The sequence below is a fragment of the Piliocolobus tephrosceles genome, chromosome 9, assembly GCF_002776525.5.
Source record: "Piliocolobus tephrosceles isolate RC106 chromosome 9, ASM277652v3, whole genome shotgun sequence".
NCBI classification, from domain to species: domain Eukaryota; kingdom Metazoa; phylum Chordata; class Mammalia; order Primates; family Cercopithecidae; genus Piliocolobus; species Piliocolobus tephrosceles.
Window position 1 is genome coordinate 51,582,954 of NC_045442.1, and position 14,660 is coordinate 51,597,613.

At 34.5% G+C, this 14,660-nt stretch overlaps 1 protein-coding gene across 1 annotated transcript; it reads left to right on the plus strand.

The window, feature by feature from the left end:
• The first annotated feature begins 733 nt into the window (after positions 1-733).
• MTRNR2L5 (MT-RNR2 like 5) lies at positions 734-2,354 on the plus strand. Its single transcript, XM_023225216.3, has one exon. It carries the CDS (start codon positions 1,560-1,562, stop codon positions 1,632-1,634), a length of 75 nt encoding a protein of 24 aa, XP_023080984.1. The 5' UTR covers positions 734-1,559; the 3' UTR covers positions 1,635-2,354.
• Positions 2,355-14,660: the final 12,306 nt, after the last annotated feature.

A 14,660-nucleotide genomic window follows, 5' to 3' on the forward strand; every position in this document is an offset into this window, starting at 1 on the left:
ACAGCTAAGGCACAAACTGAGATTAGAAACCCCACTCTGCTTAGCCCCGAACCCAAATGGTTATATTAACAAGACTATTCGCCAGAGTACATGCAGCAGCTTAAAACTCAAAGGACTTGGCAGTGCTTTATATCCTTCTAGAGGAGCCTGTTCTATAATCGATAAACTCCAATACACCTCACCATCTCTTGTCACTCAGCCTATATACCACCATCTTCAGCAAACCCTAAAAAAAAGCATAAAGTAAGCACAAGTGTGCACATTAAAACATTAGGTCAAGTTGTAGCCCATGGGATGATAAGAAATGGGCTACATTTTCTACATCCAGAAAAATCTCATGATAACCTTCATGAAATCTGAAGGATCAAGGAGGATTTAGTAGTAAATCAAGAATAGAATGCTTGATTGAATAAGGCCATAAGGCACGCACACAATGCCCATCACCCTCCTCAAGTAGTGCTCTAGAAATCACTATGACTAATAATTATCTACACACGTATAGAGGAGATAAGTCATAACATAGTAAGTGTACTGGAAAGTGTGCCTGGATAAACCAAAATGTAGCTTAACCCAAAGTATTCGGCTTACACCCAGAAGATGTCATTATAGCCTGATCACTTTGAGCCAGCTCCAGCTCCAAACCTTGCTAAAAAGTATTATCAGAACTACTTAAATCAAACCATTTACCCTAGACAAAAGTATAGGAGATAGAAATTACTTATTCTGGTGCAATAGATAAGAGTACCGTAAGGGAACAATGAAAGAACTATATCAAGCACCAAAAAGCAAAGACAAACCCTTGCATCTTTTGAATAATGAATTAACTAGAAAAAGCTTCACACAGGGAGTTCTAGCCAAGTCCCCCGAACAGACGAGCTTCTCAAGAACAGCTAGAAGAGTACACTCATCTAATGTAACAAAATAGTGAGAAGATCCATGAGTAGCAGTGACAAGCCTACCGAGGCTGGTGACAGCTGATTGTCCAAGATAGAATTGTAGCTCAACTTTAAACTTACCCACAGAATTACTTATTCCTCCTGTAAGTTTAACTGTTAAAGAGGGACAGCTCTTTAGATATTAGAAAATAACCATCCTATAGAGAGTAACAGATTTTACCACCATAGTCGGCCTAAAAGCAGCCACCAATTAAGGAAGTGTTTAAGCTCAACGTCTGACTACCTTCATTTCTAATCACCCTGTTGAACTCCTCATATTACATTGGACTAATCTATTATTCAGTAGAAGCAATAATATTAGTATAAGTAACATTAAGACATTCTCCATTGCATAAGCTTACATCAGACCGGAATAATCCACTAACAGTTAACAACCGATTAATAGACATCTTATTATCTTTATTTTAACCCAACACAGGCATGCTCTAAGGAAAGGTTACAAAAATTAAAAGGAACTCGGCAAATTTCACACCGTCTGTTTGCCAAAGACATCACCCCTAGCATTGCTAGTATTAGAGGCACTGCCTGCTCAGTTCCATATGTTTAAGGGTCACAGTATCCTGAACTTGCAAAGGTAGTATAATCAAATAGGGACTTGTATGAATGGCCACAATGGGGTTTAGCTGTCTCTTACTTTCAACCAGTGAAATTGAACTACCTATTAAGAGGCATGTATAAATAAGTAAGACAAGAAGACCCTATGGAACTCTAATTTATTAATGCAAATAAAGATTTAAACAAGCCAACAGGCTCCAATGTATCATCCCTACATTAAACATTTTGGTTGGGGTGGCCGGGCGCGGTGGCTCACGCCTGTAATCCCAGCACTTTGGGAGGCCGAGGCAGGTGGATCACGAGGTCAGGAGATCGAGACCATCCTGGTTAACATGGTGAAACCCCATCTGTACTAAAAAGATACAAAAAATTAGCCCGGTGTGGTGGCGGGCACCTGAAGTCCCAGCTGCTCAGGAGGCTGAGGCAGGAGAATGGCGTGAACCTGGGAGACGGGGCTTGCAGTGAGCCGAGATTGCACCGCTGTGCTCCAGCCTGGGCAACAGAGCAAGACTCCCTCTCACACACACACACACACACATACACACACAAATTTGGTTGAGGTGAACTTGGAGAGTAATTCAACCTCCGAAACGACTTAAACTAAGGCCGCACTAGTGTGAGTTATTACACGTTGACCCAATAATTCGATCAACAGGATCAGTGACCCTAGGGATAAGAGTGCGGTCCTATTCTAGAGTCCATACAAACAATAGGGTTTACGACCCCAATGTTGGATCAGGACATCCTAAATGGTGCAGCTGCTATTAAGGGTTCATTTGCTCAATAATTAAAGCCCTTCCCGATCTGAGTTAAGACCAGAGCAATCCAGGTTGGTTTCTATTTAGCATTAAATAGGGCCCACTTCACAAAGTGTCCTTACAAGACTAGGATTTTTACACAATATGCTATTGGTTACTGAACGCTATTGTAGATCCAGTGCCCAGGTCTTATAAATTTCAGGTTCTTATGCTTTCCACTAAGCTACATTGCCCTTTTCCTTTTTTTTTTTTTTTTTTTTTTTTTAATTTATTTATTGCCTCCAGCCTACGGACAGTCTGGAAGTAGTGATAGAGATATTTTCAGCCATATTTATGGTAGTTTCCCACCTTACCTGAGGTCTGTGGGTAGCAAAAGAGAAAAGTTAGCTTCTTTTGCCTTTTCCATGCCCTCCTATTTCTTCACTAAACCGTACTCAATAAATGATCTAGGAGCTTTTACAATGCTCCATGTACAAGAACCTCATAGAGCAATTATACACAGTTCCTCCTTCCAGAGAGCTCTCAGTATATTAGGGGATCAATTTGGCAAAGAGAATTACAATAAAATGCAGAAGTACTGTGAGAGAGTTGTGAATGGAATGGTGTGGAAACAAATACACTTATATATTGAATTATATTCTGAGAAGTTAGGAAAAGTTTTCAGTAAGAGTTGGTATTTGAATTGAATCTTATAGGAGGAAAGTATAGTAAGATAATTAGAGGAGAATATGACAAAAACAAGGTAACCAAAGTCACATTGAAATGTGTGGATTTGATGGAAAGTCGCTAGTTGTTGAAGAAGAGAGGAAAACAGGAATAACAAAAGATATAGGAGCCATAAGAATTAGATTTAAACTAGATTACGCAGACTTATATACAAGACTAGGATTTTTACACAACATGCTATAAACAAATAGAAGTAAGTGATGTTAATTCGGTGGATTGAAATAGTAATGGTCGCAAGATAGAGGTGATAGAGAATTTATAGATAAATTGTGACAATGATATAGAGAATAAAATTGAGCCAAAAAAATAGGAAGCTGTTAAACATATCAGAGAAATTATTAAGGTTGAATTAAGGTAGCAGAAATAAAAAAGAATTTCATTTAAGAAAAATCTTCAGATAGTATTGAAAAATTCATATACTGACTAGATATAAGGATAAGATAGGTAGAAAATAACTCTGAGGTTTCTTGAATGAAAGGCAGATGACAAACTGAATAATTAAGTTATAAAATACAGAAAGAGAGAGAGAGAATACTGAATACTATTTTAGACTTTATAATTTGAGTCATTTATAAAACTATCCAAGCAAAAGTGCCTACTGGTCAAATGACAAAACCTGAGTCTAGATCTTCAAGAAACCTTTGGCTTGTAGATAAAGATGGGAGCATCTATGAATGTAGAAATAATAATGGATTACACACAGAGTATAAATTGGACTGATAAGAGACTAAAAACAATTACGAACTTTGCAGAAGAGAAACAGCAAGTGAATATAATTTATAAAACAGTATAGGCACTCCAAAATTTGGAGGACGGAAGGAAGAAAGGGAGGATGGAAGAGATAGGGAAGGGGAAAGGAAGCATAGGTAAGGGGAGGGGGAAGAGGGGTGAAGAGAGAGAATAAAAGACAGCAGGGAGAAGAGGCAAAAGAATTAGAAATGAACTATGTTCCAGGACTCAAGAAAGAGTCTCGTCTCCTTTAACACATTTTCTGTACTTCATTGGGTAGGGCAGAAAATGTGTTAAAGCAGATGAGACTCTTCCTTGACTAGATAAAAATTAGATCTCTTCTCACATTAATTTACTTCAAGCTATAGATATTCATAAATAATTGGCATATATCTGTTACCAAAACACCAGGGGTTCTGTCTAGATCCTGCTGCTCACCACACAGGAAGTCAATCACTGAGACAATGACTATTGCCAAAGAAGAAGACTTTAATCAGGTCCTGCAGCCAAGGAAATGGAAGATCAGTCTCAAATATATCTTCCTGACTGACTAAAACTTAGATGTTTATATAGCAGGAAAGAAATGTAACTATGTATGAGAATAAAAGGAGCTCAGTGTGGGATAAGAAAGCAATCATGATGAAGAAAGGGCCTAGCATTTCATTGTCTGGATGCAATAATCTGGTTTCAGTTCTTTCATATGTTCTGAGAGGCCTGGGGATCCTTCCCTGAGGAAGGAACTCAGATAAAACACACGTAAGTTTCAAGCTTTAAGACCAGAAGGGTTAATTTCTGTTAATCCAAAAACAATTGTCTATGGAACTATACGTATGTGTGTGTGTGTGTGTGTATAAATATGTATAACACATACACATATATACACACAATATTTGAGAAATTTTCTTTTTGTTTCTCGACTTGTGTCCATATCTAAATGCTTCACTATTGGCTATTCCAGAGTAAAACTGACATCTGACCTGATTGGGAAGAGTTGTAATTCTTATATGTGCAAAAACAGATGAGAGAGGATTTGTATTTTCAGATGAGTGTAACCAATCTAAATGTATTGCATGATATACAAACCATACTACACCAGATGACAAGAGATGAGAAATTCAGAGGCTGCTCCAGCATTACAAGTTGTATGAAGATGGGCATGCACTATGCTTTCAAACCAAACCATGGTCTTTATATTCATAAATAGCTATAAATATACCTCCCTTAACATCTCATAGCTCTCATGGTAATCATGTGATGTCAAATATGGAAAAATTGTTAATAATCTGTAAAGTACTGTTAGGTACTCTCAGGTATTACTAAAAATTGTGTCCACTGTTCAGATCTTTATATCTTCCTGTGTATCTAACTATTGGAATCATATGTCAAAATGAAAGACATCTTCATTTATGTATAAAAATATTATATAATCAAATATTCAAGTTAATGTACACTCTCCATAGCATAGTATATGCAAGAATAATACATATCAAAAATCTGAAAAAAATCAAAATAGTGCTATGTCTTTATTTAACATTAGACTTATGCTCAGGCATATGCCTAAAATGATAAATAATTCATAAAATGAGTCAACACTTCATATGGTACATAAAGTTACAATTGCACACAGATATTTCATGTGTGGAATTGCTCTGAAAAGCACTGTTCTGTAAAGGTAATATTTAGAAAATAAATATCTGATCCATATATTGTTAACTGTAATAGAAAAGCAAGTAGAAATAGCTCTGTAAACAATATTTAAACTGTCATAATAAGGAGCAAAAAATTGAAGCTATTTTTAAATAACAGGCAAAATAGAATGTGTTCTTCAAACCTTGTGAATTTTATACTGAAAACTTCCAGAGATATATCTTAGGTAATTATAAGGCCAAGCACAACAACAACAACAAAATCCTAACTTGAATCCATCAGATGCAGATTTCACGGCTGACTACATCAAGAGGAAGTTGCAAGCTCTAAAAGCTGGAAGGCCAGTCAATATTAGCAACTCCTCAGAAGTGAAGGAAAAGCAGTTTAAATTTGTTTAACAAAACCATGTTTTCAAACTAACTTTAATTTATGCATGAGGGCCATTAAATGTGTTCTTTTTAAAAGGAAACTTCTTAATTGGAACTAAATCATTCATTATTCACTGTGATACAGGTTATATACCCTCAGGTTCTATGTGATTATTTACATGTTCAGTTGACAGAAAGGAGAAAAAAACTATTCTAATGACTTAGCTTCGCTTTGACTCACTGGTTTTTATCTCACTTTAACTTCTAATCTCGGTTACAGAGAGTGTTAAAACTGGAAGAAAAAACATTTTGGTAGATGATAAAGGATAAGTACTAGTCATTTCAAGTTTTTGAAGCTTTCATTAAATAAAGCAAGCTATTTGAAATCTTAAAGTTATTTAAATAAAGGGCTAAGACTTTTCTGTTTTATTTACATATGAGCTTAAAAGATACTGTTGAAAATTTTACAGTTAATCTATTGAAGGGTGTGGTTAGACATTTATTTTGACAGTGGTCACTGAAAACTCAATTATACCCCTAGAGTCAAACTTGCTCATCATCAAAATGTCTAAAGATCTGAGTGTTTATGGGGTAACAAAAAACCCCATATTAAACAGTTTACCAGAAATCTGTCACTACAACATCTAAACAAACAATTGGGTGGTTGTCTAAGGCACCTAAACTCAATATGATATTTCAGCTAAAAGGAGTGAAATTATACCTAAGCACTTCATTCAAGTTACCAAAAGAGAAGATATTCTTTAATAAAAAAGCACATTTGTAGAATCAAAGAATCTCATTGTTGTAAGAAATATTTGAGATCATTTCAGTTAGGCTTTTCATTTCTTAAATTTGAAACTAAGGCTGAGATTAAACAGCTAATAAAAAAGACAAAGCTGATCCATGACATTGATTTGGGCAATGGTTTCTTAGATATGACCAAAAACACACATACAACAAATGAGATTACATCAAACCAGAGAGCTTCTATACAGCAAAGAAAACAATTAACAGAGGGAAGAGAGACAACTCACAGACTGAGAGAAAACATTTGCAAACCATATGTCTGATAAAGAGCTAATATACAAAATATACAAGGAACTCAACTCAATAACAATAAAACAAATAACCCTGTTAAAAGAAATGGTCAAAAGATCTGGACAGATATTTCTCCAAAGAAGACATACAAATGGCCAATAGGGATATTAAAAGGTGTTCAATATCACCATTGATTAGAGAAATGCAAATTAAAATGAAGTTTCTCCTTACTCATCTTAGAATGGCTATTACAAAAAAAATGAAAGACAAGTGTTGGTAAGGATTTGAAGAAAAGAGAACACTTGTAAAATGTTGGTGCGAATGTAAATTAATGCAGCCATTATGGAAAACAGAAGGGAGGTTTCTCAAAAATAAAAAAAAATATATAATTACTATATGACCCAGAGATTCTACTTCTGAGTGTATACTCAAAGGAGTTAAAATCAGCATGTTGACTAGATATCAAAACTTCCATGTTCATTGCAGCATTATTCACAATAGCCAAAATATGGAAACAATCTAAGTGCATATGAAGGGATGAATAGATAATGAAAACTATATATACATATTTATAGTGTATACACACAGTGGAATACTATTCAGCCTTTAAAAAGGAGAAAATTCTGTCATTTGTGAAAACAAGGAAAAATCTAGAGGATCTTATGTAAAGTTAAATAAGTCAGGTACAGAAAGACAAATACATCATGATCTCGCTTACATGTGAAATCTGAAAAATGTCAGACTCATAGAAGTAAAGAGTAGAATGATGGTTAGCAGAGGCTGGAGGAGGGGGTTAGGCAGGAATAGAAGATGTATTTGTCAAATGGTACAAGGTTCAGCTAGATAGAAGAAATAAGTCCTACTGATCTATTGAGCAATAGGGTAATTATAGTTAATAATAATGTATTATGTATTTCAAAATTGCTGAAAAAGTATATTTTAAGTGTTCTCACCATAAAGTATCGATAAATATGTGAGTTGAAAGATATGTTAATTAACCTGATGTAAATGTTCCACAATGTATACATGTATCTTAACATAATGTATGCTATAAATACATATGATAATTAATTATCAAATAAAAAATTAAGATGGAGCTGAGTCAAGAATCCAAGACTCTGAATTTAGATTTTTCATTTTCAATTATGCCGAAGTGTTTCCTGAATATTAAAATTGAATATGGCACATCCAAAAGAATATGTCATAAAAAGATAGGAAAGGGTGGACTGCTGTATATACTCATATTTTTAGTCAGTTGTGTAAGATTTTATTAGAAGAAGAAAATCAGACATTTTAAGAAAATTCTTATAACTCCCGTAATACTAAAATTTTATGGCAAACCGAAAACCTTCAAAATATAAGGTTTTATTTAAAGTGAATCATATAGATGCAAAGTTTTTATTGAGATTAGGAAAGCAAAATCTCTCAAAGTAGCAACACATGTTTTAGACTGTGCTATGCAGAATAGCAGAATGATGCCAGTGGCAAAAACTATTTCAAAAGAAATAAAAATTCTAGAGGTCTCAAGCCAGCTCTACTAATCTATGTCTTACCAACTTAGTGTAATTCCTACAAATTCTGAGCATTGCCTTTAATGTATCTGCATGTGTCCCATAACAAGTTTATTTCATAAACTTCAAATACTCACACTTTATAATTGAAATGATATACAAGCTTTATTATTAAATAAGCTATGGGGTGATATTCTCAATCTACCCTATAAGGATACTATCTTCCTGTCAGAAAAGCTGAGACTTTCCAATACATATTTACTCCCCAGATCTTTTTTCTTTTTTTATTCTTTTGAGACGGAGTCTTTCTCTGTCGCCCAAGCTGGAGTGCAGTGGCGCAATCTCGACTCGCTGCAAGCACTCCCCAGATCTTAATTGTGGAATCTCCAGACCGTGTTCAGTCAGTAATCCATTATTAGTTTTGCCTCATGTGTCCTAACCACCTTCTCTTTACCTTCTATTTAAGCCCCAAATAAAAGTTATTATTCTTGGCCCAATTATGCAAATCCTTTGAGGGGAACTGATGACACTATAGCCTTTCTTTACCTGCCACCTTGTGATCCAGGCTTCCTAGCTATCTGTGAATATTCACATCAAGTTACCTGGACTCCATAGAGGCAGCACCAACAAAAAACATAATTGAGAAATACGCCACTTTTAAACTTTCGAATACATGCCTCATCTTATAATATGTGAACTGATTATTCACTTCTAGACATTCAACTTTCAAACAGGTATGCTCTGTATTAAATATCCACATCCTCCTTCCCTTTCACTCAAAGGACATCGGGAAAGCAAAAAGATGGAACGCAAAGTTCACACATAAGGATAATTATTTGTGATAATGGTGATAACGATCCCTATTTCTTTTTCTGCTCTTATAAATTTGCAAATGTCCTACAAACTAAGTGTATTAAATGAGTCTGTGAAAGTTCATACAAGTCCCTAGTATTATTTTTTTCTTACTCTCTAGAAAGTGCTAGCCACGTAGCTCAAAGCAAAATAGAAAAGACGCAAATCATTCATAGGACAAGTGTTGATGCAACTTTCAATTACTGAATAAAATTTTAGCCATTTAAAACTAAAAGAAAAGTAATGTCTGTAATCCCAGCTCTTTGGGATGCCGAGGCGGGTGGAACACAAGGTGAGGAGATCGAAACCATCCTGGCTAACACAGTGAAACCCCGTCTCTACTAAGAAATACAAAAACAAAGACTAGCCGGGCCTGGTGGCGGACACCTGTAGTCCCAGCTACTCCGGAGGTTGAGGCAGGAGAATGGCGTGAACCCAGGAGGCGGAGCTTGCAGTGAGCCGAGATCGCACCAGAGAGCAAGACTCCATCTCAAAAAAATAAAAAAATACCAAAACTCTTTTACCCTTTTTTTATGATTTAAATTTTATTTTAGATTGGAAAAGTGAGATATATATCACTTAACAGTCAGGAAGCGTGTAGTAAACTCAATCTTTGAACCGACGTTACCTAAAACATGTTCCTTTTCTTATACTCATCTGTAAAATAGAGGTAGACAGAGAAAGTGCTTCTTTTTAGAGATTGTACTGAATTCAAACATATTCATTAATTTTATAGCAGTTATTTTGGTTTCACAGTGAAACATAAAAAAGTTCTATCTTATTGGAAAGAAAACCAAGTAGCTATCTAAGTACTTGATGGGAAGGAATTTGTTCTACTGTTTTAAGTGCATGAGTGATAAAGCAAGACTTAGAAATATTTTTGTTAGACCATTTCATTTTAATAGTATTTTCTATTATAACGGAAATGACCTACAGTAAAATAATTCAAAATACCCTTCCTTCTGAAGGTGATTTCCACATAAAATTGTAACATTACTATGATCTAGATTTAAATAAAATTTTCTATTGATGTTAAAAGTTTGATAATATACAGTTTGTTAAAGTGGTTTGGTCACTATTTGGGTACTATCGACTTCAAACCATAGGTGTTTAAATGAATCAAAGTCTTTGGCTTATTTCTATAGCTTTTTGTCTAATTTGATTAATAACTAGTATACCAGTCATTCATATATAGTCATAACTGGCCAACCAAGGTTTACTTAGTAGGAGGGTGACAGTTTACCCTTTAATACCATCTGATTAAAATATACAAGATGTTCTACACAAATAACAGCAAATTGTTTATTTCTAACAGCATAATTTTCCTTTTATAGGAAGCTCTCAACATTAATTTGGAGCCACATTTTAATTTTATAATGTAATCATTCAGTAAATGGCCATTAGATATTGGGTTATTTGGAAAATTGTAAAACATCAGATTTCTGACAATGTCCTTTAAAATAATTAACTCAGCTGGAAACAGTAAAACAAGACTTAAAAATACAAATCATAACATGAATATTCAAATGATTGTACAGTGAAATAATTGTATGCAAATAATTAAGAACAGTGACTATAATAAAAAAGTTTAATAGATTTGACATCAACATTTAAAGAATATAACTTACATATATGAAAATAAGCCATCAAAACTTGAAGCTGTCAAATTGTGAAAAACAGTAGTAAACAATAAAAATCACTTACTCATTGGAAACACTGCAAAATGTCATGAAATCATTTCAGAAATGAAGGTACACTAATAAAAAATAATCATAGTTTTAAACTCAGTCTCACCTCACCTTTAAGAAACACACAGTGTAAAACAGCAATAAATGGGATAATTTATATTACTGCAATAAAATGCAAATACATGTATTGCATACTAGCACCCTCTCTTCAATGTATACTTTAATCCAATAGCTTTCTACCACTAGAAATTTATCATAAGAAAATAATGGTGGCTTACACCTATAATACAAGCTCTCTTGTAGGCTGGGGCAATAAGGTCAATTGAGCCTAGGAGTTTCAGATCAGTGTGGGCAAAATAGTGGGATTCTGTCTCTACCAAAAATAAAAATAAATAAAAAATGCCAGTCATAGTGGCTGGCACCTGAAACCTTGCTGCTTGGGAGGCTCATATGAACCTAGGTTGATTTGAGAAGGAGTATCATTTGAGCCCAGGAGATTGCGTCTGCAGTGAGTTACGATCATTCCATCACTGCAGCCTGGGTGACAGAGCAAGACCCTGTCACATATAAAAAGGAAAATAATTCAGAAGGTGCACAAAAATATATAAAGATATTTCTGAAAGCTGCATTTGTAATACTGCAAAATCAATGCCACATTGAGACGAGGTACCAAGATTAACGTGGAGTCACCAGTGACAACTGAAATCTGGAGTCAGAATGCTGTATCTAAGTGGGACGACAGTTTCTCTGCTGCAGCTTACCCTCACCATGCAGCAAAGTTGCTCTATTACTTCTGAATTTTCCACATTCTTAAAGAAAAGCAGAAAATCCAGTTTTTAAGACAAAAATCAAGTTACAAGTATTGACAGAAAAATCACTTTTAAATAATCATAAACAGTAACAACACACTATAACAGTAAATCTAATTCAGCCTGATACCAGGCTGTACCAATAGATACAATGAAACTGCATAATATTAGTAAAACAATTGTATGGTAGAAAAATACTGGCATAAAAACGTTCATAGTAAATTCATAAATGGAAAAAACAGTCTGTTTTATTTAAATCAAAAGGAGCTAGATGAATTGCAGACTACAAATTAATAGTTATACCTTTCAATTTTAGAACTAATGATATATTTTTCTTTATTTTTTGAGTTTTCATTATTGCAATGTGTTATGCTGAAATTAGCCAAAAAAAGAGAGTAACTCTCTGAGTGATATAGAAATTTCTAATGAGAAATAAGATGTGTCCCTAACAAACCTACCTATGAATCAGTTCGAAAGCAGCAAGAAAATTTTCATCACAGTCAGGGAGAATGGGAACCTGTGACATGTGGCAGTGACATATTGATAACACTGTGCACTGAGCTGACTTGAGAAGTATTTGTACCTAATGATTTCCAGTGTCATAAAGCATAGTTAAGAACACTGAATATTAGCACGGTTGATATTTAGTCACTACAATAGAGTATGGTGGTTAATTTTAGATGTCAACTTGAATGGACTAAGGGTTGCCTGGATAGCTAGTAAAACCTATCAAAATATTATTTAATGTAGTATTGTATAATATACATTAAATACATTATTACATTGCATGTATTATAATGTAATACATTATAATATATTAAGGACATTATTACATTAATACATTACTTAGTATAATATTACTTCATACATTAAAATGGTAACTAAGCTTGAAGAATCCCCGAGCACACAAAAGCAGATAGACCTCATAAGCAGCCTCTCAACCTTGCTTGCTTTGCAAACATAAACAAAACTTCAGGTATTTCTTGTAAATGCCTATATGAAAGAAAAATAGAACTTTCTTTTTCTTTCCAAAAGGAGTGTTTACTGTAGTTTTCCTATTCCTGTATCACATTACACACTGAGTGTGCGGGAGAGCAGAGAGATTTTATTTACAAGTTTTAGATCAAGAGAGCATAACCAGATCCCAGGTTAAGACTTTACACTACAGAATACTCACATTGGTAATACTCGAAAGATATACTCTTCACTGTAATTGCCGCAAACAATAAAATACTCTAAAACAATACGCAGTGTGTTTGTAAAAGGCCAATAATATGCTTATATTTTTGCTGTTGAAAAGCTACACAAAAGCAAATGACTAGAACAGTAGACCAAATAGTATCAGTAGAATTGTATCATCAAACATTCCAATGAGCTTGAGTATAAGATCTGACATAACCAGATACTTCCAGGGCAAGGTAATCCACTGCATTTACATTCTCTTTCTACCAATTAGTGCAAGCATATCCAGATAAATGACATTGATTCTACATTATTTTAGAGTGAAATCACCTAGTAACTTCTTCAGTACTCTTTCTTTCCATTTTTATCCTGATTATTTGTCTGATAATGATCATTTAAATTGGGAAAACTCCCATTACATTACATCCTTCAGTTCAAAGTAGCATTGGGTAAAGACATTTTGGCTGCAGACAAATCACTCTTTCATAGTCATCAGCTTTTAGAACATTCTGAGATTTTATTTTCCATCTAAACTTTTCAGTTAATTTTACTCTAACTTTTAATTGATGTTACTGAGTAGCAAAGGAGCCTGAAGGACACCGCTTTATTTTGAAAAATGAAGAAAGAAAGGCATGTAAATCCTATATATGTAATTCTAATGAAATCAAGATAAAATATAGTGTTTATAAAAAGAAATACAATTATGTCTAATAACTATGCTTTCATTTCAAATAATTTTCAACAAGTTAGTGATGTAGAATAAATACAATTCCAGAAGAATCTAGGATTTTTTCTATTGCATTGCTTTTTATTAAATTATAGCTACTTGAAGGCTTTGAAAAATTGAACACCAGTAAAACTGCCCTTCTTTTGTTAATATATTTTGTTTTCTTGTTTCATTTTTTAATTCAACTAGTCATTCACCAGAAAAAATTTACTTAGGTCATCTTTCTTGGTTATCCTTTCATAGCATTTAACGCAAGTGTTACTTTTTGTAGTCTTTTGTCTATGAATCTATTAATGCTGAGAAACTGAACATTCCTAGGAGTGTCCTAATAGGAAAGAAAAATTAACAATTTCAACTGTATTTTTACTTAAATAAATATTCATATACTTTGCCTTTCAGGATCATGACAAACACTTTGATTATATAAGAAGGTCTTTGTATACACATCAAACTACCAAGAAGTTTTATCTGATTTTATGCTTTTCTACTACTCTTCCCCAAAACACTTGTTCAAAATCTTTACTTTTAAAGGGTCTGAACTGTGTGTCAAGCACTGACATCAGCATGTTACCTGAATTCTCTCATTAAAGTCTTGTGATACTAATGTGCTATTAGCAGTGAAGAAACTGCAGCACAGAAGCTTCAGGTAAAATGTCCAGTTTTAGAGAAACTAAACAGTAGAGTCTGGAAGACCAATTACTGACCTTGTACAATTGCCCAGTATTGTGTACTGACCTAAAAAGGCCTATGAGAGATCAACCCATTAAGATCCATGACATAGGCCGGGCGCGGTGGCTCAAGCCTGTAATCCCAGCACTTTGGAAGGCCAAGACGGGCGGATCACGAGGTCAGCAGATCGAGACCATCCTGGCTAACACGGTGAAACCCCGTCTCTACTAAAAAAAAATACAAAAAAAAAACCTAGCCGGGCGACGTGGCGGGTGCCTGTAGTCCCAGCTACTTGGGAGGCTGAGGCAGGAGAATGACGTAAACCCAGGAGGCGGGGTTTGCAGTGAGCTGAGATCCGGCCATTGCACTCCAGCCTGGGTGGCAAAAAAAAAAAAAAAAAAAAAATCCATGACATAAAGAAAATTGTTTGTCCTACAATATCCCA